Source organism: Macrotis lagotis, chromosome 8, assembly GCF_037893015.1.
Source record: "Macrotis lagotis isolate mMagLag1 chromosome 8, bilby.v1.9.chrom.fasta, whole genome shotgun sequence".
NCBI classification, from domain to species: Eukaryota; Metazoa; Chordata; class Mammalia; order Peramelemorphia; family Peramelidae; genus Macrotis; species Macrotis lagotis.
This window is the reverse complement of record NC_133665.1, coordinates 169,745,051-169,767,114: the sequence shown is the minus strand read 5'-3', so window position 1 is coordinate 169,767,114 and position 22,064 is coordinate 169,745,051. Positions and strand designations below refer to the sequence as shown.

Here is a 22,064-nt window from a genome sequence, read left to right as displayed (position 1 = left end):
ACACTGACCTATTCTACTTTCCATTGACATAAAGGGACTCAAGACTTTAGAGAAAATGCTGTTTCATTGTCTAGTCTTGGGAAGTTGATGTCTTTTCCTAGTGAAGAACAAGACTACTGAAGTTTGGGAGTTCATAATGAAAATGTCAAAAACATTCTGAATCTACTTTTAATAGGCTTGTGATTGATAGTAATACATTAAAAAGGCTGAGATTTTAACATGTCAGTGCTTTTATCCTTCCTGTGTAATGTGATCTCTACCTTCAAACAGTCAATGACTCTTAAAACCTAAAGATTAAAATCGATTTATGCCTGGGTTTAAGCTGTTTTATCATTGGCAGGAACTAAATTATCTTAGAACATTTTTTTTTCATTTAGATTCATTAGGTTATGAGTCAGAAGCCTTATTGGTAACTTATGCTCTTTTCTGAATAAGGAAAAGTCAAGTATTTGAGAAAAATCAATTAATTTTCATTTTTCTATTCAGAGGGTTAATGAAAATGCACCCTTGTAGCTTAATAGTATTAAAGATGAATCTAAATCAAGCTGATATTACTTAGTACAAAACTATATCGCTGACAAAATCCCATTCTCATATTAGGAAAAGCTCTTTTTAATTAAAACTAGAAAATGAATTATAGAGCTCTGAGAAAGGAGGGGTGTGTACTTCAGTTTTCCAGGATTCTTAGAGTAAAGGCATCAAGTAGTGAAAGAAAAAGACAAAGCAGCCATTAGTGTAAAAGGTTTCTTGGCAAATTGGGCAGTCCCTTCTGTGGCGTTGCCCCACGTGCGAGTACTGCCGTAGCCATAAGAAGTTACATGAGAAGGTGGCAGCTCTGCTCCTGCTCAGGAGGCTGGGATCAGAGTGGTCAGAAAGGCAGGCAGACTGGAATGTTAACATTTCTATGGTGCAAATGGGTTCGGATTGTCCTGTAACCTGGGGTCAATCCATGGGACCAATGGTGTACAAGTGTTTGTACTGTCCAGACCCTGGAGAATGGTTGATTTTAAGAATGTTGCCACAAGAAGCAGCACACTGTTCTGTGCCACCCTCATGGACTAAAAAGGCAGAGATCCTGTGAAGGAAATCTGCAGGGAGAATATTGGGACTGGGCCACTGAGGAAGAACAGCATGGATGTGGGGTAATGTGCTCTAGGATGGGGGCCACGTCATCCTAAGAAACAAGTGTGGATTCATTATGGAGGCTGCCATTGAGATCAGTCTCATGAAGTGAGGGACAAGGAAGGGAGGTCAAGGATGTTTGGTGGGGTCGGCCAGCCTGGAGATGATCCAGGCAGATCTTGAGCAAAACTACTGGGGAGTGACATCCCCCTGCCAGTGATTCTCTCCCTTTGTGATGCTGGACATATACTGAAGAACCCCCGGGGGTCCTGGCTCCTCATGCTTCCCACCTCCCACCACACTGCTACCCAGACCCCGAGATAGAAATAATCACGACACATTTTTCACTACAAGATCAATGCCTTTCTGCGATCTTATTTCAGTCTTAGACCACCACTTCCATGAAGCCTGAGTAGTCTTTCGGTGTCTATTTGTGGGAGGCCACCCCAGGTCAGTGCCCCCTTCTCCCCCTTTGGCTCTTGCTACTTGGAGCATTCCAGGTTTCAAGCCAGCACCCTGGCCTGATCATTTAATAGAGGAAAGGTGCCTAAGTTTGGTTTGACCCAAATGGGATCCCTGACTGAATGGATCGAAGGTCTATCTATCCGCTGGGGCCCCACACCACATCCTCACCTGCAAAATAAAGAACTGGACAAGAGAAAGGTCACTTCCAGCACCCAAATCCCCATCAGACTGCGTTGTCCAACAAACATGATCCAAATCAGCTGTGTGCCACAACCACAGACGGCCTACTATGGGACAATAACTAACCTACAACATGTCACTGTCCCTGGGACACTGAATAAACCCTTCAGAAAGAAGAAAACCAAAATAAGCCATCTAGAGGCCTTGAGAGGCCAGAGTCCTTCAGGCCTCCCGATATCTTCCATGTCACAGGTCAGAACCCCTTAAGATAGGAATGGAACCAGAGGAGCCAAGGGCCCTTCTGATTTAAAAAAAATTGAGGAAAAACTAATTGTAGCAATGGGTTAATAGCCACATCTGATCTCAGTAAGCATTGTTATCTTTTCAACTGTTCTGTTTAGTCCATTCAACTTAAACATATCTTTCAAAATTATCAGTGGTCAAACCCTCAAAGATAATATTGAAACAAAAAATGTATTTATTTTTTACAGCTCAATTGTTTACATAATGAAGTGAAGTACAAAATTTCCAAGTGTTTATCACTGAGGGGCATCTTTATTCCAACAAGGTCATTAAAGATGTCCCAAACATTCTGATAAAATGTTCTGATAATCTATCCCATCTCCCCAATATAGACATACTTTCCTGGAGCCTTACATATTAATCACCCTGGAAAGTTTCTGAACTCGATTCAACAGCAGATCTCCTTTCTTGATGGTTTCTTGGTACTGCCAGTTCTTGCTATCTGGTCTGTTCAAAACAAAAATGTCCATTTTCTTATCATGTCACAGGGTGAAAACAGCTCATTTTTTAATGACAGAAAGCTGATTTAATCATTGTGACCAAACACAGAAGGACACCTTACCTGTTGGTTTCCACAATTTCATTTACTTTATCTATTTTGCAGTGTAGTCTCCCAGCTGCAATAAATCTGGAAAGTTCCCTGATGGAGGCAAACCAGTATTAGTCAAGAGTTCTGACATTTCTCAGAAAAGTTCCTCCACTGTAAGCCTACAAAATAATGTTATTGATTTAATTTCAGAGTTGTAGCATTAAGGAAAGCTGTCTTTGAAAACATGTTTTAAGATTGACCTCCTTTTGTCCCAACAAGCTTAATAATCCCTCTACTATTTGGAACAGATGAAAAAAAAAAGACCATGCTGAAAATAGTGCCTTATTCCAGCTCTGCCACACACCATAATTATTTCAAAAATACTTTACCCCACAACTTGCTTCGGACCACCAAGACCACACTTCTGCTGCTGTTGGGTTTTTTTTTTTTTTAGCAACACCGTTTCATAATACAAGGACTAGTCTCACACAAAATCCTATATGATGATAGTTAAAATTGGGCACAGTGACTTCACACATTAAAAAGTAATGTGACTGGGGCAGCTAGGTAGCGCAGTAGACAGCACCAGCCCCAGAGTCAGGAGGACCTGAGCTCAAATCTGACCTCAGACACTTAATAATTACCTAGCTGTGTGGCCTTGGGCAAGTCACATTAACCCCATTGTCTTAAATAAAAGAATGTGACTGAAGAAGAAAGGTAGGAATTTTCCTGCTGGATCAAATCTGCACAAAGGAGTCAAAGACAGCATCAGTCCTATGGTCAAAGGCAATAATGGAGGGATGGGAGGGAGCATAATTAACCACTTATAATGGTTTGGCTTATTCTTACATTTAAAAAAACTGATCTCTCCTAAAACATTTTTCAAATATTACAGTCTTAGTGCTAATATTTCTCTACTGCCCTCTAAATACTTACTTGTATTAATTATCTGGATAACTGATTTTGAGTCATACCACTTTAAACTTTAGCTAAAATAAAAAGGTCAGGTCAGAATGGAAAAATCTACTTCCATACATTATTCTATCATTAAAGCACATAGAAAACATTATGAAGGAACTTTCCCTGTGGGTAGATTTAACTATCACCATAACTAAATAACCCAGCATAAATCTAAAGTAAAATCTCTACATAGATACAATCTAGGAAGAGTTGGAAAAAATAAAACTTCAATTTGCCCCAATTCAAAGTGACAAATGACAAGGCTATGCTCTCCATCCCCAGTTCTGGAAAGCAGCAAGAAAATCTGTTTGCTACTGCCCACAATCCCTGTCCAACTGACCATCCATTCCATCTCTACTGACTTGAGTCAATATCTTCTTTACCATCAATAAGGGATTTTTGTCTCATTTTCAGTAGCTTCAAGGTTGAAACCAAAAGCTTTGAATCCCAAAGTAGACCCCCATACCTCAACCTGTTCTCAACCAATTAACCATCAAAAACTCCCGTGGGCACATTAGCATTTGTAGAGGATATGCAAAAATTAGTTCTACAAAATGATAATGAATCAATGTCATATTCACAATCTCATTTGATTTCCAAAATACCTTTAAAATGGACAAGCCTCACATGACCACCTGGCTACAGATAAAGACCCATCGGGTCTCCTAACCCTCTGAGTCATGACTGCTCTACACCCTTCCCATTTTGGGGCAATTCTTGGTTAGGAAGCCCAAGTATGAACTTGGTGGCAAGGAGCAATTCACCATCTAACACCTAAGGCTGAGCAGCACCAAGATTCATTATGCCAAGAACTAAGAAATCTCTTTTCTTGCAATTAGAACTAACATGAATAGTGAACTTTTATAAATCTATAACATTTATAGCTCTAAAACTTTTAAAACTGTGCAAAGCACTATTCTTATTCTCAGCTGAACCTCACCAATAGTCCATGATGGGCCCCCCAGCTATCTTCAAATCTGACCAGCTTTCAGGACTACAGCTAAGAGCAGGACCACAGAGAAGGAAGGAGAGGACTAGATTAAAGGCAATTTGATTCAAATGAAAGCCAAAAGGTCAGGGAGCCGGGAGAGCTGTTCATCTAACATTATCCAGCTGCATTACTCTAGGCAAGCCCAACCTCTCTGAAATTCAGTTAGCTTGTCTATAAAATGGGAATACTCATAGATGGTAGAACTCATAGGGCTGTTCTAAATTATTCAAAAAAGACAAAATTTTGAACCTTTGTCACAAAATTGGGGGCAGGGCAAGGAAATGGGGTATGGAAGCAAAAGGGTGCAAAGCTATACATAAGTTAGACAGTTTTGACTAATGTGCAATGAACAGCCTCCACTAATGTTTTCATCTTACTTACTGATCTATGAACTCCACACCGACTCCAAAGGCCTCTGCCATGTAGCCAAGTGTCAGTGACCTGTATGACTCCAAAAGCTGGCTGTATGCGTGGATTCTCATCTCTCGGACATAATATCGATAATGAGGAGCAAAGAGCCAGTCCTTTTTCATCTCCTGCTCAACAATTGCTGCAAAAAAACAAGAAAAGGCATTTCAAGGGCTTGATTCTTCCCCCTCTGTGTCCTATTTTAAGTGGGCAGAGATGATGGAAAAAAAAGGAGAGTCAAGTGCTTCTGATGAGTTTGGCATCTGCTTGATGACAGAGCGTGAGAAGGGGTGTAAAAGAGTAATTTTGTGTTCACTTTGGTTGAAAAACAAATCTTCACGACAACATTCCCTAAGTCTGTAAAACTGATGTGGGCCCCAGAAACATTCAACTCACAAACACTCACATCAGCCTCAGCCTCTGAGATGAACCACATCTCCTTAATAAGCAGACTCCTCCAACTACTCTGATAAGAAAAAGAATAAGGCCAAGATAGGAACAACTATCTCTTTACAATTTAACACATTTTCCTCATTCAAAGGCTGGTTTCTATGGTAGCTAAAGCAACTGACAATTCTCCAGTTCTGCTCCTGTCTTACCTCCATGGAAACTGTTGGCAGAGCAGGGGACAAGAGCCTAACAACAGGAGGCCCAATTGGTGAGAATAAGAGGAAATAGGCTGAGGGACCTTGGTAGTTAGCACAGGAGATTAAAGTCTTCCTTCTGGGTCAGAAGCAAACAAGTCACTAATCTGATGTCCTTTCACCCTGTTCTTGGCAATTGGCCAATGGCAGTGGGCAACAAGGATCCATCACAACCAGAGAAAGTCTTGGAATTTTAGCTCTAGAAGGACCTTCAAGATCATTTTATCAATAAAGAAAACAACAGCTTACTTTACCCCCAAGATCACACATTTGATGGCAGAGGCAAGATGAGACTCAGTCCTCCTGCCTCTCCCTAACAATAATCCCAAGAATACCTCACCTAGTGAGTTAGAAGATGAGAACCCAAGAATCTAAGACAGGTCACCAGGCAGCCAAAAGTTCTATCACATAATCCATGTATCTGCGCACAAAGAGAGTTCCTCAAACTCTCACTCAAATCCTGGTTCCTTGCATGTCTAACAAATTAGCAATTTGGTATCTATGTCCACCAAAGTTTAGAAACAGCAAAAGGCAGGTCCACTGACAGCAATTAGAACTGAAACCTGATAACAAGGGAGGAGGCAAAATAATAAAACAAGAAATGAGAATTAAAAAAGACTATGGAATCCAGAGCTATTAAATGTAACAACAGCCCCACACATTGTAAGGAGAAAGATATAAAACTACTTAATACTAGTAAATAATTTTACCACAAATTAATACAATACACTGCTCAAATTCAATTGGTTTCTTATCTTCAAGGTCTATATAGTCACACTCTGCCCAATACTGATACACAACAGATAGGTGATAAAACCAATGTTTACTGATGGGCAATTTTTACTATATGATTCCTGATCATTATTTAGAACCCAAAACATTTCACAGCAATATAAAATGTCGCTCTCAGAATAATTCAGAACTCATTGAAAAACCTCCCCCCCATCCTGCCACACACACACACACACACACACACACACACCAAGATTCAGGATTTCCCCTTTTCTTTCCCTCAAAAGGCAATATCAATCACTAGAAATTGCTTAATAATCTAATTGTGAGTCTGCTCCCCCACTGTGGGCTCTACAAAGATTCCATAAAGATACACAAAGAAATCTGCAAATACAGATTCTTTAGGATGTCACCTTAAAGTAGCTGCTTATAGAATTAACAGTGGAATGAAGGTCAATGACCAGAATCAATAACTACATTCTTACCCAATGACTGGAAGAAGACTGAATAACGACATTCATAGAGTGAAAAGAGGTACTGTCGCACTGTGGGCAGGCTGTGCAAGACTTCCAGAATTTCAGCTCCTTTAATGACCTAAAATAAAATAGCAAAGCAAACTAAAGTTTCTGCTGACTGTTAACTTTTTCAAATCAGAAAAGGAAAAAAGAAAATGGCCTTTAAAAGCAGGTCTTCTCGCTTACCTTTTCCCTGAGATCAGGTCTTTCTAAAGCAATCATGCTGACGTAGACAGTATATGTTACAAAGGTTTTGTAATCCATCAGTTCATAGGATGTAAATGTTGAAACGGTGTCCAGGAAGAGTTCGGCTGCCTGCTTAAAATCTCTGATAGCTACACAATAAAGACCTTGATACACCTTGAGGCGATTTCTCCTGTCCCAGTCACCTCCTTCCTCTATTAGGCTTAAAACAAAACAAAACAAAAAGAACATAGTTCACTAAGAGATCATAAAAGGAGAAAATCAAAACCTGTAAAATATAGATCTTAAGCTGCATAACAAAATTAAAATTCCTCTTGTTTCTGGAGTCAGTGTCTTAATGGCAAAGGTATAGTAACCATTTCTTAAAAATGAACCTTAATTACCAGTTTTATGTAAAAGAAAATCAGCAGGCCTCCAGAAAGTAAGAGCATGACAATCAAGTAGGCCCTCCCACCATCCCAGCCCCAGTGCACTTAAACCTAGGAGGGAGCAGCTGCTGGTTGGCTAAACAAGACCCAGCAATGGTCCCCATGTCTAAAGGATACCTTTTAGCTTTCTCAGTGTTTCGTGTGATGAGATCATTATCCATATAAAATAAGCCAATTCTTAGGAGGTAGAATACAATATCCAATCGGTGACCCAGAGCCACAGTTTTGTCATATGTCTTGCGAAAGGCAGTCAGTGCTCCTTCCTGTCAAAAAGATCATTCCTAAGGTTAAAGCCAAACAACAAAAACCAAAGTACATGTTAAAAAACCAAAAAAGAACTATCAAATAATTCTGATTCATTTTCCCCCACTTTCAGAACTATTTATCAGTGCTACAAAACAATGGGATGTTCAAAATATGCCAGGCCAAGGCATTGTGATTCTGCAAAATTACATGACACTCAGGTGGCCAATATGACCGTCCAGTGCAATGCAGCTCAAACCTTTCCATCTGCATGAAATGCCACATGAAATCAAAGTCGCTTCTGGGTTTACCTTTTCAACTATTTTAGTAGCTGTCTAGTTCTGTAATGCCACCATTCTGTTATGGTGCCAGACTCAGGCAGGGATTATCTGTTCTATCCTTAATTAAAAGGGCATGGAGCTGAAGGTCCTGGCCACAACATGACTCTCACATACAATATTTCATGGATTTTTTTTAAGGTTTTTTGCAAGGCAATGGGGTTAAGTGGCTTGCCCAAGTCCACACAGCTAGGTCATTATTAAGTGTCTGAGACTGGATTTGAACCCAGGTCCTCCTGACTCCAAGGCTGGTGTTTTATCCACTACACCACCTAGCCGCCCCCATGGATCGTTTCTTGACATAAACTAGGAATGCCTCAAGACTGAATCGGGAGGAAGCGCTTGGACTCTGAATCTAGGAACTCAAGCTGGAGTCCGGTTCTGGCCCTTAGGGCCAGGGTGACTGGCCAAGCTACTGCCCGTCGGCGCTTTGGTTTTCTCATTAATCCAAGGAGGGGTTGCGTCGGTTCACCTATAAATCTGAATCATGCCAACAATGTTCCCTTTGACTTTGTTCTATTGTTCCGGTTAAGGAACCATTAAAACTATCCAACGAACGAAAACTAGGAAAGCTACAGAAGTGATGACTCCCTATTCTCCTAGAACGAGGTTCCTCCATTTTCCTACCAAGCACGATAGTACATAAGTGAATCACAATTTGCTGAAAGCTTCCAAATGTGAATCAGTCCTAATTCTGAACGGACCAATCCGGTCCCGGAGGCGGTCCCGGAGGCGGGGCGTTTCTAATTTTAACAAAAAGTGGCTACAGACACCGAGACGTTCCCGCGGCCTCCTTTTAACTGCTCCGGCCCTTCAAGACTCACTCGGCTACCTTCTGCCACTATCCCTCAGGGTTTGTATCATTCACGTCCTGTCCAAAGGTCAGGACAAACTTGATGAAATAAGCCAACTCCTGCACACATCCAACACATACACCGAGTCTCAAACTGAAACGGCCCGCAGGCACCATTTGGGGGGATTCGGCCAAGCCCCCGTGTGCAGCTCGGCCGCGGCCGGCCCACCTTGTCCCCGATGCGGCACAGGTACTCGGCCTTGGCCATCATGGCATCGCGGATCTCGCTCTCGCCCAGGTTCTTCTCGGCGTCCTCCAGCTCGTCGTCCAGGCGCCGCAGCTCGTCCTCGTTGGCCTTCTTCATCCTGCCCAGCAGCTCCGCGTCCACCGGCCAGTCCAGGGCCTTGCACAGCGCCTCGTAGTAGGGGGCCATGTCTGGGGGCGAGGGAGACCCGGGCTGGGGCGGCGCCCGGGCCCCGCGCCCCGGACCCCCGTCCCGGCCCCGGCCCCGGCCCCGGCCCCGTCCCGGCCCCGGCCCCGGCCCCGGCCCGCCCCCCGCCCCCCGCCCCTGACTCAGCGCGGCCTCGGCTCACTGTAGTCGCGCCCGGCCCAGCCCCGGCCCCCGCCCGCCCCGGCCCCGGCCCCGGACCCCCGCCCGGCCCCGGCCCCGGCCCGCCCCCCGCCCCCGCCCCTGACTCAGCGCGGCCTCGGCTCACTGTAGTCGCGCCCGGCCCAGCCCCGGCCCCCGCCCGCCCCGGCCCCGGCCCCGGACCCCCGCCCCGCCCCGGCCCTGACTCAGCGCGGCCTCGGCTCACTGTTGTCGCGCCCGGCCCAGCCCCGGCCCCCGCCCGCCCCAGCCCCCGCCCGCCCCGGCCCCGGCCCCGGACCCCCGCCCGCCCCGGCCCTGACTCAGCGCGGCCTCGGCTCACTGTTGTCGCGCCCGGCCCAGCCCCGGCCCCCGCCCGCCCCAGCCCCCGCCCGCCCCGGCCCCGGCCCCGGACCCCCGCCCCCGCCCCGGCCCTGACTCAGCGCGGCCTCGGCTCACTGTTGTCGCGCCCGGCCCAGCCCCGGCCCCCCCCTGCCCGCCCCAGCCCCCGCCCCGCCCCGGCCCCGGACCCCCGGCCCTGACTCAGCGCGGCCTCGGCTCACTGTTGTCGCGCACGGCCGCCATGAGCTCGTCGCGCACGGCCGCGTCCCCGCGGTGCTCGGGCAGGCTGAGCAGGAAGCGCAGCTGCGCGATGCGCAGGTCCGGGTTCTTGGGCAGGCCCTCCTCCTCCAGGTTCTCCAGCGGCATGGCGGCGGCGGCGGCGGGGCGGCGGCGCCCGGAGGACGAGCACCGGCGGCGGCGGCGGCGGCGGCGGGGCCCGGGCCTGCGCGGACCGCGGGCGGCGGGAGAGCGGAAACGGAAGCGGCCCCCACTTCCGGCCCGGGCCCGGCCGCCCGCAGCGGCCTCTGCCGGGCCCCGCCGGCACCGCGCCGAGCTCGGGGGCGGAAGTGACGTCGGAGGCCCGAGGCCCCGCCCCGAGCGGCTCGGCAGGACCGGAGACCCGGGCCCGCCGTGCCCGCCGTGCCCGCCGTGCCCCCAAAGGGAGACGCGGCGGCGGCTGCTGCAGAACGGCGTGGCCCGGGCGGGGGGCACCAGGGTCCCCACTCCCACTAAATGTGGGCAGCCGGGCCGGGGTCTCCAAAGTCCCTAGGAGAGACCCCAGGGCGTCCTTGGCTGGCTCCTTCTGACCCCCATGAGGGCCCCCGGGCAGGGCCACAGCTGGCACCCCAGCGCCACGGCCTACCCGTCGGGGACGCCCTTGGCTCGCTAGTAACCTGAGTGCTTGGGAGCTCTCCCGCAGAGGCCGGCGCTCCGCAGTCTGCTGAGCGGCCTGGAGGGCCTTCCCCGGGCAGCCGCGGTGCCAGCCGCCCCCCGGCTCTCCCAGGCACACAGCCCCGGGGTCGGCAAGGCTCTGCGCCGCATCCACGACACAGGCCAGCGCGGCCCCTGCCTGCCCAGGGAAGCCTTGTCCGCAGTCTCAGACCTCCAGGCCGCAATAGAGGGCTCCGCTCAAGCCGGGCACGGTGCCCGCCGGCGGAGCCCCTACGTTTTCCTGGTCTCCACGGCCCCAGTGGGCGCACAGCCACCCATGAACAGAAAGGCTCTTCCCTCCACTTCATTCTTAACGGATCCTGATGCCACCATCATCCTTATTTAAGGCATCTGACCACATAGCTAAAGAGCTGGGGGCAAGGACAGTCTTGCTTTAGTCCTTGGAGACTGAGAAATCCCAAGCACATCATCCACTGTCTGCCCCGGGTCATTGTGAAAGGGCCATACACTAGATGAACCTCTCAGGCGTCACATTACCGTGATTGTCCACAAGCCCTCACGTCTGACAGTGTCTAAGGCCTTGGTCACATCTGCAGACGTCCTACAGACAGCTTCTGCTTCCAGCACTTCTGGAGATGACGGACAGCACACGCCGTATCAGCTTATCCACTCTTTCTGAAGCTGCACCGGCTCTCAGGTAGAAGAATCAACCTGTTAAGAAGGACTCTTGTCGGCAGTGATGATGATGTTTGTCCTTCATTCTCAAAGAAGACCACGGGATCAGGGAGGTAATGCCATGACAAGCACATGAATTAGATTGGAGTGAGGAGAGCTGCCTCACTTTCTCCTCCAGAGCCATCTCGGTCCAGTGGCCAGATGTGGATCAGGACGGCTGGAGATGGTCCTGGATGTCAGGCAAATCAGGTTGACGTGACTTGCCCCAGATGGCAGTGACTAAGAGAACACCTCCCAACACACACATACTCACACCCCACGATTGTCACATCAACCCATTTGCTTTTCAAAATAGTATTTGTTAGGGTGGCACAGTGGATAAAGCACCAGCCCTGGAGTCAGGAGTGCCTGGGTTCAAATTTGGTTCTCAGACACTTAATAATTACCTAGCTGTGTGGCCTTGGGCAAGCCACTTAACCCCGTTTGCCTTGCAAAAACCTAAAAAAAAATTTGTTAAAAAATAAAAAAGATTTTAACATGACCAATATATAATGGGAAGAGCAGCTAGGTGGTGCAAGGGATAGAGCACTGGCCTTGGAATAAGGAGGATGAGAATTCAAATCCAGCCTCAGACATTTAACACCATGTGTAACCTTGGGCAAATCACTTCACCCCTATTGCTTCATATTCAGGGCCATCTCCAGTCCTCTTGACCCCTATCTGCCCACTGGACCCAGATAACTCTGGAGGAGCCATTCAGGCTGGTGACTTAGTACCAATTCATGCGCTTGTCATGGCACTATTTCTCCAATGTCACGGGGTTCTTCAAGATCAAGGGACAAGCATTATATAATAGGAGCTATGTAAATCCTTATTATTTGTTCCCTCCCCCACCCCCTCCCCCCAGTACAATGCTAAGCACAGGGTAAAACTAGAATAAATATTTCAATTAAATTGGTCTCTTTTTTGCCAGCTGAGCACTTCTTCTTTGCAATATATATATATATATATATCTCATATTTTGCTATTAAATTTGCTTTTTACCAATTATTAACATCTTTAAATTTGTGTTAAGAAAAAGAAATTAGATAATCACATAGTAATTAGCATGTATTTGATGTTTTACATATACAGGAAGAGCACCAATCTTCAAACCACTCTGTGAACTTGGGAGCACAAATGTTGTTAGCTCCATTTTACAGATAAGAAATTAAATAACTTGTTCAACAAGAAGCAGCACTGGAATCCGAACATGATTTAGTGGGGTACAAGATTTGAGATCAGAGAACGTGAGTTTGTTTTTTTATTTTTACTGCTTCCTACCTCTGTGACACCAGTATCCTCATCTCTCAAATGAAAGGAGAGGATTGTTGAAAGATAAGAATAGCAAGGGTTGGGGTGAAGGTAGAGGACCCGGGGCGGCTAGGTGGCGCAGTAGATAAAGCACCGGCCCTGGAGTCAGGAGTACCTGGGTTCAATTCCACTCTCAGACACTTAATAATTACCTGGCTGTGTGGCCTTGGGCAAGCCACTTAACCCCATTGCCTAGCAAAAACCTAAAGAAAAAAAAAAAAAAAGAAGGTAGAAGACCCAAGTCTAAAGCCTGCTCACTTAGCTCTCCGGGGCTTGGGTGTCCCCTTCTGCAATGAGGACAGATCCATATCATAGATGGACGCATCCCAGTTCACATCTATGATGCTAGTGAATGAAGGGCTTCCAGCTCCCTACTCTATAGTCCATCCAGTCTCATGTCTGGAATATGTATTTGTCTTGACTGTCCTTTGTATTTTGGTAAACGACCTTTGACACCATCAGCAGGTCATACATCAACTATTCCTACATTGAGCAACAGTCTGGACCAAATATCTCTGAAGTCCCAAAGCTGATTTTATTTGTCTTTCTTAGCAAAGGAAATAAGTGAACAAACTAAAACATTCCAACAGATGGCGCCTTATTCATTTTCTTTGAACCTAAATTTTGGCTGGACTCCTGAGCCTCCCTCCCTAAAAAAAAAAAAAAAAAAAAAAAAAAAAAAAAATCTTGCATGAAAATTGATAGTGCCTAATAAACATGAATAAATTTAGCCTTTGAAGGTCCTTATTTAAGTTCTGAGATTAAGCGTCTTTACCAGAAGTTTTTAACAGTTGACCTGAGAGGAATTTAATGACCAATAACTAGGTCAGTCAGGGAGTCAGTAAGCATTTATTGCAACGAGGCATCAAGCCCTATTCAAATTGCTCAGATTACAAAGAAAAGCAGAAGACCATCACTGTTATTAATTTTAAGTCTAGAGCCCTGGAATTAGGCCTTCCCCAGGTCAACAATTCAATTACATTTGGGGAGGGGGATGCCTACCATATGCCACTTGTTTACCAGGGATGATCAAAATTAATACATCCTGTTCTTCAGAAAGCTCGTAATGTAGTGAGAAAGATGGGGCAGCTAGGTTGCACAGTGGATAGAGCACTGGCCTTGGAATCAGGAGGACCTGAGTGCAAATTCGGCCTCAGACACTTAATAATTACCTAGCTGTGTGACCTTGGGCAAGTCAACCTAACCCCATTTGCCTTGCAAAAAAAACAAAACAAAAAAACCAAAAAGAAAGATAAGTAATAGACAACAGATTAGTTAGATAGATGACAAAAAATTAAAGATGGATGGATAGATATAGATGGATGAATGGAAAGATAGATAGTCAGATGGATTAGATGAATGGATATATAAATATAGAAGATATAGATAGATGATGGATAGGTGATAGAGAAATATTTGGATAGAAAAATAAGTAATAAGTCGATGACAGATTAGATAGAACTTGGATAGATAGCTTATGGACAGAAAGATAAGTAATAGACAGATGACAATCAGATGGAGTAGATAAGATACGGATAGATAGATGGAAAAATACCTGAATAGAGAGATAAAGAAACAGACAGATACACTTATGATTCAGAGAAAACTGAAAGAAAACACAGTACAGTAGAAACCAGAAAGACTGGCAGGTTCAAGTCCCACCTAACACATTTTCTGGGACCCTGAGCAAGGCACAATTTCTTCGTGTTCTCTTGGTGATTATAAGTTTTAGAGAAGATGCTGACCTGCTCTGGTAGAGGGCATTTCCTCATCAGGGAATTCCTGATACCAGTAAAATCACAGGTCCCAACCTATGTGGGCAACTCTGATAACTTAATAGGAGAAATAGTAGCAACTTGTTTTAAGGCCAGAGGAAGGCTCCCTTTTGAAGGCAGCTGGTAATTGGGGGGAGCCTTCAGTGAAGAAATGGAAGTGATCTCTTGGTGATTAGGTTCATGGAAGCCCGGTTGCCTCACATACCCATTTGGGTCTCATCACAAAATCTCCAGTTGTTGGACAGCACTCATATGGGTATGCATCCTCTAGGGTGTTAGTGAAGAAGTGGGTCTTGCTAGATCACAGGCTTTCCTCTTATTCACTCCATTTAATTAAACGCTGCCTTATTTCTACTTAAGGAAATTAGAAAGTATGCTTCAACATGACCACATGATAAGAGGACATGGCTGCCTCTTCAGCTCTGAGAGTTGTCCAAAAGCCAAGGCAGCTGGTGAAGTTTGTCTATGAACTGATCCTTATTCTTAGGACTGACCTTGCAGATGCTGTTAGGACAATTTGTAATGAGATCTTTGTCATCTGATGTATTTGGCTTGTAGGGGACCATTCACTGAGCTGGTGCCCAGAGATGGCACAGCTGAGGTTTGGCTCTAAGAGCTTGGGTGATTTTTAAAAACTGACAAGTCACTTTAGTAAGGACTCAACTCTCCCACACTGGGGAATTGGGATGTAGGTGTTCCTGGGTTTCAAACAGGTGAATGAAACTTTGAGTGTCTGTAGATTAGATGAGGAAGTCAAAGTTTGGTTGAGCTAGAAAGGAGGGAATTCTATTCCTAAGAAAGGAGAGAAGATGACTCCAGGGCATCTGCAAAGAATCAAAGACCAAATAATACTAGTCACCAAAAAAAAAAAAAGTTTTTTGTTTCACCCCTAAAAATAAGTGAATTACATGTTTTTTTAGATACTTATCTCACATAGATTCACAGATTTCAAGCTAGAAGGAACCTCTAGGGCTTCTAGTTCCATTTTTAAGGAAAATATTTCACTTTGATTATCACCCACTATTGTCATGTGAATCATAATTTTATGTTATAATCTTTTTTCTTCTAAAAAAATCACTATGCTCATTTAAATCATCTAAATTGTATCTTCTGGGGAGAGGTCTTCTTCCCTCTCCTATCAAATCCTCCTTTTAAGGAGGGACTCCAATACAACTGTCTCAGAATCTCCCACCAAGATGCTCTTCTCTGATTTCATCAACCACTTTGCCCCCTCACCCCAGTAAATTCATCAACTTTTTTTTAATGTATTGTCTTCACCTTTAGATGGTAAGCTCCTAGAGAGCAGGAATCTCTTACTTTGTCTCCCCACTCCAGTGAATCCTACATTCATCTGATTAAAGTCTTCCTAAAGGACAAGTCTGTCCAGGTCACACTGCCCTGATGAAGAACTTTTGGTGGCTCCCCGTTATCTCAAAAATAAAAATATCCTCTTCTTTGTCACTTCAAAGCCTGTGCAACCCCCTCCCAGATTTACTTCACATTCCTCTCTTTCCCTTCTGCTATATGTGGCATCCCATCTTCTACTGCCATGCCATTCATGTCTCCCTTTTCTAGGTTTTCGTCCTTTACCTTAACCTCATGGAATTCCCATTGTCCTTCAAAGCTCAGTTCTGAAATAAGGTCCTTCATCATCCCCTCACTCTGGGTTCAGACCACCAGGATTTCCTTATCTGTGTACAAGATGTAGTCTCTTGAGTTAAATGGAAGCTCTCTGAGGGCACGGCTTGCTTTGGTTTTTTTTTTTTTTTTTGGTTTGTTCATTTGTTTTTTTCAATAAAATCTTTTTGTTTTAAAGAAAGATATTTATTTTGAGTTTTACATTTCCCCCCCTATTCTTATTTCCCTCCCCCCCACCCCCCCACAGAAGGTTATCTGTTAGTCTTTACATTATTTCCATGGTATACATTGATCTAAGTTGAATGTAAAAGTCTTTGGCCTTTGTTCAAACTCCACAATTCTTTTTCTGGATATAGATGTATTCTCCATTTCGGATAGTCCAGAATTGCTCCTGATTGTTGCACTGATGGAATGAGCAAGTCCATCAAGGTTGATCATCACCTCCATGTTGCTGTTAGGGTGTACAGTGTTTTTCTGCTTCTGCTCATCTCACTCAGCATCAGTTCATGCAAATCCCTCCAGGCTTCCCTGAATTCCTGTCCCTCCTGGTTTCTAATAGAACAATAGTATTCCATGACATACATATACCTCAATTTGTTAAGCTTTCCCCAATTGAAGGACATTCACTTGATTTCTAATTCTTTGCCACCACAAACAGGGCTGTTATGAATATTTTTGTGCAAGTGATGTTTTTACCCCGTTTCATAATCTCTTCAGGTTATAGACCCAGTAGTGGCATTGCTGGATCAAAGGATATGCACATTTTTGTGGCCCTCTGGGCATAATTCAAAATTTCTCTCCAGAAAGGTTGGATGAGTTTACAGCTCCACCAACAGTGTAATAGTGTCCCAGATTCCCCACATCCCTTCTAGCATTGATCATTGTCCTTTCTGGTCATATTGGCCAGTCTGAGAGGTGTGAGATGGTACCTCAGAGATGCTTTAATTTGCATTTCTCTAATAAGTAGTGATTTATAACAATTTTTCATATGACTATAGATCTCTTTGATTTCCTCATTTGTAAATTGCCTTTGCATAGCCTTTGACCATTTGTCAATTGGGGAATGGCTTGTTTTAAAAATTTGACTCAGTTCTCTGGATATTTTAGAAATGAGTCTTTTGTCAGAAATACTAGTTGTAAAAATTGTTTCCTAATTTACTACATTTCTTTTGATCTTGGCTACAGTGGTTTTGTCTGTGAAAAAGCTTTTTAATTTAATGCAATCAAAGTTATCTAGGTTTTTTTTCTTTTTGCAAGGCAATGGGGTTAAATGGCTTGCCCAAGGCCACACAGCTAGGTAATTATTAAACCTCTTAGGCTGGATTTGAATTCAAGTACTCCTGACTGCAGGGCCAGTGCTCTATCCACTGTGCCACCTAGCTGCCCCTGTCTAATTTGTTTTTAATGATCTTCTCCATCTCTTCCTTGGTCATAAACTGCTTCCCTTTCCATAGATCTGACAGGTATAGTACTCCTTGATCTTCTAGTTTGCTTATAATATTGTTTTTTATGTCTAAATCCTGCATCCATATTGATCTTATCTTGCTATAGAGTGTGAGGTGTTGGTCTAATCCAAGTTTCTTCCATACTAACTTCCAATTTTCCCAACAGTTTTTATCAAAGAGAGAGTTTTTATCCCAATAGCTGGACTCTTTGGGGTTATCAAACAGCAAATTACTATAATCTTTTCTTGCTATTGCACCTAGTCTATTCCACTGGTTTACTACTCTATTTCTTAGCCAATACCAGACAGTTTTGATGACTGATGCTTTATAATATAATTTTAGATCTGGTAGGGCTAAGCCACCTTCTTTTGTACTTTTTTTTTCATTTAATCCCTGGAAATTCTTGACTTTTTATTTTTCTATATGAATTCACTTACAAATTTTTTTCTAACTCATCAAAGTAATTTTTTGGAATTTTGATTGGCAGGGCACTAAATAAGTAGTTTAGTTTTGGTAGAATTATCATTTTTATTATTTTAGCTCAATCTATCCATTGAGCAGTTGATGTTTGTCCAGGTATTGAAATCTGATTTTATTTGTGTGAGAAGTGTTTTATAATTGTTTGCAAAAAGTTTTTGAGTCTGCCTTAACAGGTAGACTCCCAGGTATTTTATATTGTTTGAGGTTACTTTGAATGGGATTTCTCTCTCTAACTCTTTGAGGATTTATGAGAGTTTATTTTATATCCTGCAACTTTACTAAAGTTGCTAATTGTAGTAGTTTTTTAGATGATTTTTTAGGATTTTCTAGGTATGCCATCATGTCATCTGGAAAGAGTAAGAGTTTTGTGTCTTCCTTCCCAATTCTAATTCCTTCAATTTCTTTTTCTTCTCTAATTGCTGAAGCTAACATTTCTATTACAATATTGAATAGAAGTGGTGATAATGGGAATCCTTGTTTCACCCCGATCTTATTGGGAATGCCTCTAGCCTATCCCCATTGCATATAATGCTTATTGATAGTTTCAGATAGATACTGCTTATTATTCTAAGGAACAATCCGTTTATTCCTACACTCTCTAGTGTTTTTAGTAAGAATGGATGCTGTATTTTGTTAAAAAATTTTTCAGCATCTATTGATATAATCACAAACCTATCAGGCTGATAGGTTTGTGATTGATATAGTTAATTATGCTAACAGTTTTCCTTATGTTGAACCAACCCTGCATTCCTGGGATAAATCCCACTTGGTCTTAATGTATTATCCTAGTGATAACTTGTAATCATTTTGCTGAAATTTTATTTAAGATTTTTGCATCTATATTCATCAGGGAAATAGGTCTATAATTTTCTTTCTCTGTTTTAATTCTTCTTGGTTTAGGTATCAGCACCATATTAGTGTCATAGAAATACTTAGGCAGAGGTCTGTCTTTACCTATTTTTTTCAAAGAGTTTATATAGAATTGGAAGCAGTTGTTCCTTAAATGTTTGATAGAATTCACTTGTGAATCCATTAGTCCTGGAGATTTTTTCTTAGGGAGTTCAATGATTGCTTGTTGAATTTCTTTTTCTGAGATAGGGTTTGTTTAGTTTTTTAATTTCCTCTTCATTTAACCTGGGAAACTTATATTTTTGTAAATATTCATCCATTTCATTTAAATTGTCAAATTTATTGGCATAGAGTTGGGCAAAATAATTCCAAATCATTACTTTAATTTCCTCCTCATTGGTGGTGAGTTCACCTTTTTCATTTATGATACTAGCAATTTGGTTCTCTTCTCTCTTTTTTTAAATCAAATTGACCAGAGGTTTATCAATTTTATTGTTTTTTTCATAAAACCAACACTTGGTTTTATTTATTAGTTCAATAGTTTTCTTGCTTTTGATTTTATTAATTTCTCCTTTAATTTTTAGAATTTCTAATTTGGTATTTAATTGGGGGGGTTTTGATTTGTTCTTTCTCTAATCTTTTAGTTGTATATTTAGTTCATTGATTTCCTCTTTCTCTAATTTATTCATGTAAGCATTTAAAGATTTAATATATTCCCTGACAGCTGCTTCAAGTGTATTCCATAGGTTTTGGTATGTTGTTTCATTATTGTCCTTATGTAGGATGAAATAATTAATTCTTTCTATAATTTGTTGATTGATCTATTCATTCTTTAAAATGAGGTTATTTAGTTTCCAATTAGTTCTGAGTCTGTATCTCCTTGGCCCAATATTGCATATGATTTTTATTGCATTATGATCTGAGAAAGATATATTCACTATTTCTGCCTTTCTGCAATTGATCATTAGGTTTTTATGCCCTAGTTCATGGTCAATTTTTGTTTAAGTGCCATGCACTGCAGAGAAAAAGGTATATTCCTTTCTATCCCCATTCAAATTCCTCCATAAGTCTATAATATCTAGGTTTTCTAACAATCTATTTACCTCCTTAACTTCCTTATTATTTATTTTATGATTAGATTTATCTAAATCTGAGAGCAGGAAGTTGAGGTCTCCCACTAGTAGAGTTTTGCTGTCAAGGTCTTCCTGCATCTCTTTCAACTTCTCCTCTAAGAGGATGGATGCTATACCATTGGGTGCATACATATTTAGTATTGAAATTACTTTACTATCTATGGTACATTTTAGGAAGATACAGTTTCCTTCCTTATCTCTTTTAATGCTATCTATTTTTGCAGCTGTTTTGTCTGACATAAGGATTGCTACCCCTGCTTTTTTCACTTCAGCTGAAGCAAAATATATTTTGCTCCAACCTTTTACCTTTACTCTATATGTATCTCTCTGCTTCAAATGAGTTTCTTGTAAGCAACATCTTGTAGGATTCTGGTTTTTATCCACTCTACTATTCACTTATGTTTTAAGGAAGAGTTTGTCCCATTCACATTCAAAGTTATAATTATTAACTCTTTATTGCCCTCCATACTATCTTCCCTCTTTTTGTATTTCCCCCTTTCCCCCTTTATCCATATTCCCCAGTATTTTGTTTCTGAATACCTCCACTTCAGTGTGTTTGCCCTCCTATATTAATTCCCTCCCCTTTCTTTCCCCTCTCCTCTTTCCCCTTCTTCCTTCCCTTCTTTCTGTTACTTCCCCTTTTTCTCCCCCTCCTCTCCCTGCCTCCCCTTCTCCCCTTTTAATACTTGATAGGTAAAATAAGTTTCTTAACTGAGTGTGTGTAAGTTCACTTTAAGCCAAGTCTGATGAGATAAAGATTCAGGTGGTTCTCATCTCCTCCATTTTTTCCCTCTATAACTATAGGTCTCTTGTACCTCTTAATGTAATGAAATTTACCCCATTCAGTCTCCTCCATCCTCCCATCTCCTTATTGTCCCCCCCATTAAAGGATGCATTGTTTTTAAATCATTCTATCTGAGTCACAGAAAAGTCTTGAGTGTCCATCACTTCTAGCTAAGTATATTCTCTCCAATAGAGTTATGATTCTCAAGATTTATTAGAGTCTTTCTCCCAGGCAGGGATATAGCTAGTTTCATCTTATTGGATAACAGTCCTCGTGGATATGTCATTAGTGACCATCACTTCTGGCTAAGTATATTCTCTCTAATAGAGTTAAAAGTCTCAAGAGTTATGAGAATTTTTCTCCCAGATAGGGATATAACAAGTTTCATCTAATTGGGTAGCTGTTTTTTTTCTTTACCGCCCCCCCCCCTTTTAATGTTTTCATGTGTCTCTTGAGCCTCCTATTTGTTGTCCAAATTTTCTATTTAGCTCTGGTCTTTTCATCAGGAAATGTTGGAAGTCTCCCATTAAGTTAAATGTCCATCTTTCCCCTGGAAGAGAAGGCTCAGTTTTGCTGGGTACTGGATTCTTGGCTGCATTCAAAGCTCCCTTGCTCTTCAAAATATCTCATTCTAGGCCCTTTGATCTCTTAATGTTGATGCAGCCAGGTCCTGCATAATCCTTACTGTGGCTCCTTGGTATTTAAATTGTTTCTTTCTGGATGCTTGCAGGATTTTCTCTTTTATCTGGTAGTTCTAGAATTTGGCAACATTCCTTTGTGTTTTCATTTTAGGATCTCTTTCCAGAGGGGATTGACGTATTCTTTCAATAACTATTTTGCCCTCTGGTTCCATGATATCAGGGAAATTTTCCATCACTCAGCCCTGTAATATTAAGTCCAAGCTTTTTTTCTCTTCAATGTTTTATGGAAGACCTATAATTCTCAGGCTGTCCTTGATCTATTCTCAAAGTCAGTGGTTTTGCTGATAAGGTATTTTACATTTTCTTCTATTTTTTAGATCATTTGGTTTTGTTTAACAGAATTTTACTGTCTCATGAAGTCTTAGTTTCCACAGATTCCATTCTTTTTTTTTTTTAGAGAAGAATTTTCTTCATTTACCTTTTGTAACTCCTTTTCCAATTGGTCAATTCTATTTTTAAAGGAGTTTTTCATTTGCCCAAGTGTAGTTTTGAAAGAATTCTTTTCTTTTTGCATTCTCAATTGAGGATCTGAAAGAATTATTCTCATTTTGTATTTG

At 42.7% G+C, this 22,064-nt stretch overlaps 1 protein-coding gene and 1 long non-coding RNA gene across 5 annotated transcripts in view; one reads left to right on the top strand and one right to left on the bottom strand.

Annotated features, from left to right (window-relative positions):
- Window positions 1–2,222: 2,222 nt before the first annotated feature.
- On the bottom strand, window positions 2,223–10,179 carry PSMD6 (proteasome 26S subunit, non-ATPase 6). Of its 2 annotated transcripts, none has more exons than XM_074198823.1 (8): window positions 10,005–10,179; window positions 9,085–9,290; window positions 7,599–7,744; window positions 7,036–7,255; window positions 6,820–6,928; window positions 4,932–5,100; window positions 2,633–2,710; window positions 2,223–2,517 (listed from the first exon to the last, which is right to left on the bottom strand). In XM_074198823.1, exons 1-8 carry the CDS (start codon window positions 10,147–10,149, stop codon window positions 2,421–2,423), a joined length of 1,170 nt encoding a protein of 389 aa, XP_074054924.1. In that variant the 5' UTR covers window positions 10,150–10,179; the 3' UTR covers window positions 2,223–2,420. The 2 variants fall into 2 exon arrangements, with proteins under 2 accessions (XP_074054924.1, XP_074054925.1); XM_074198824.1 differs by lacking the exon at window positions 10,005–10,179 and adding an exon at window positions 9,671–9,675.
- Window positions 10,180–10,355: 176 nt separating this feature from the next.
- Window positions 10,356–22,064, top strand: part of LOC141496342 (uncharacterized) — a 205,107-nt gene continuing 193,398 nt past the window's right edge. For all 3 annotated transcript variants that reach the window (XR_012471030.1, XR_012471032.1, XR_012471031.1), the window contains exons 1-2: window positions 10,356–11,371; window positions 12,484–12,638. This is a non-coding gene — a long non-coding RNA (uncharacterized LOC141496342). The remainder of the gene's footprint in view (window positions 11,372–12,483; window positions 12,639–22,064) is intronic.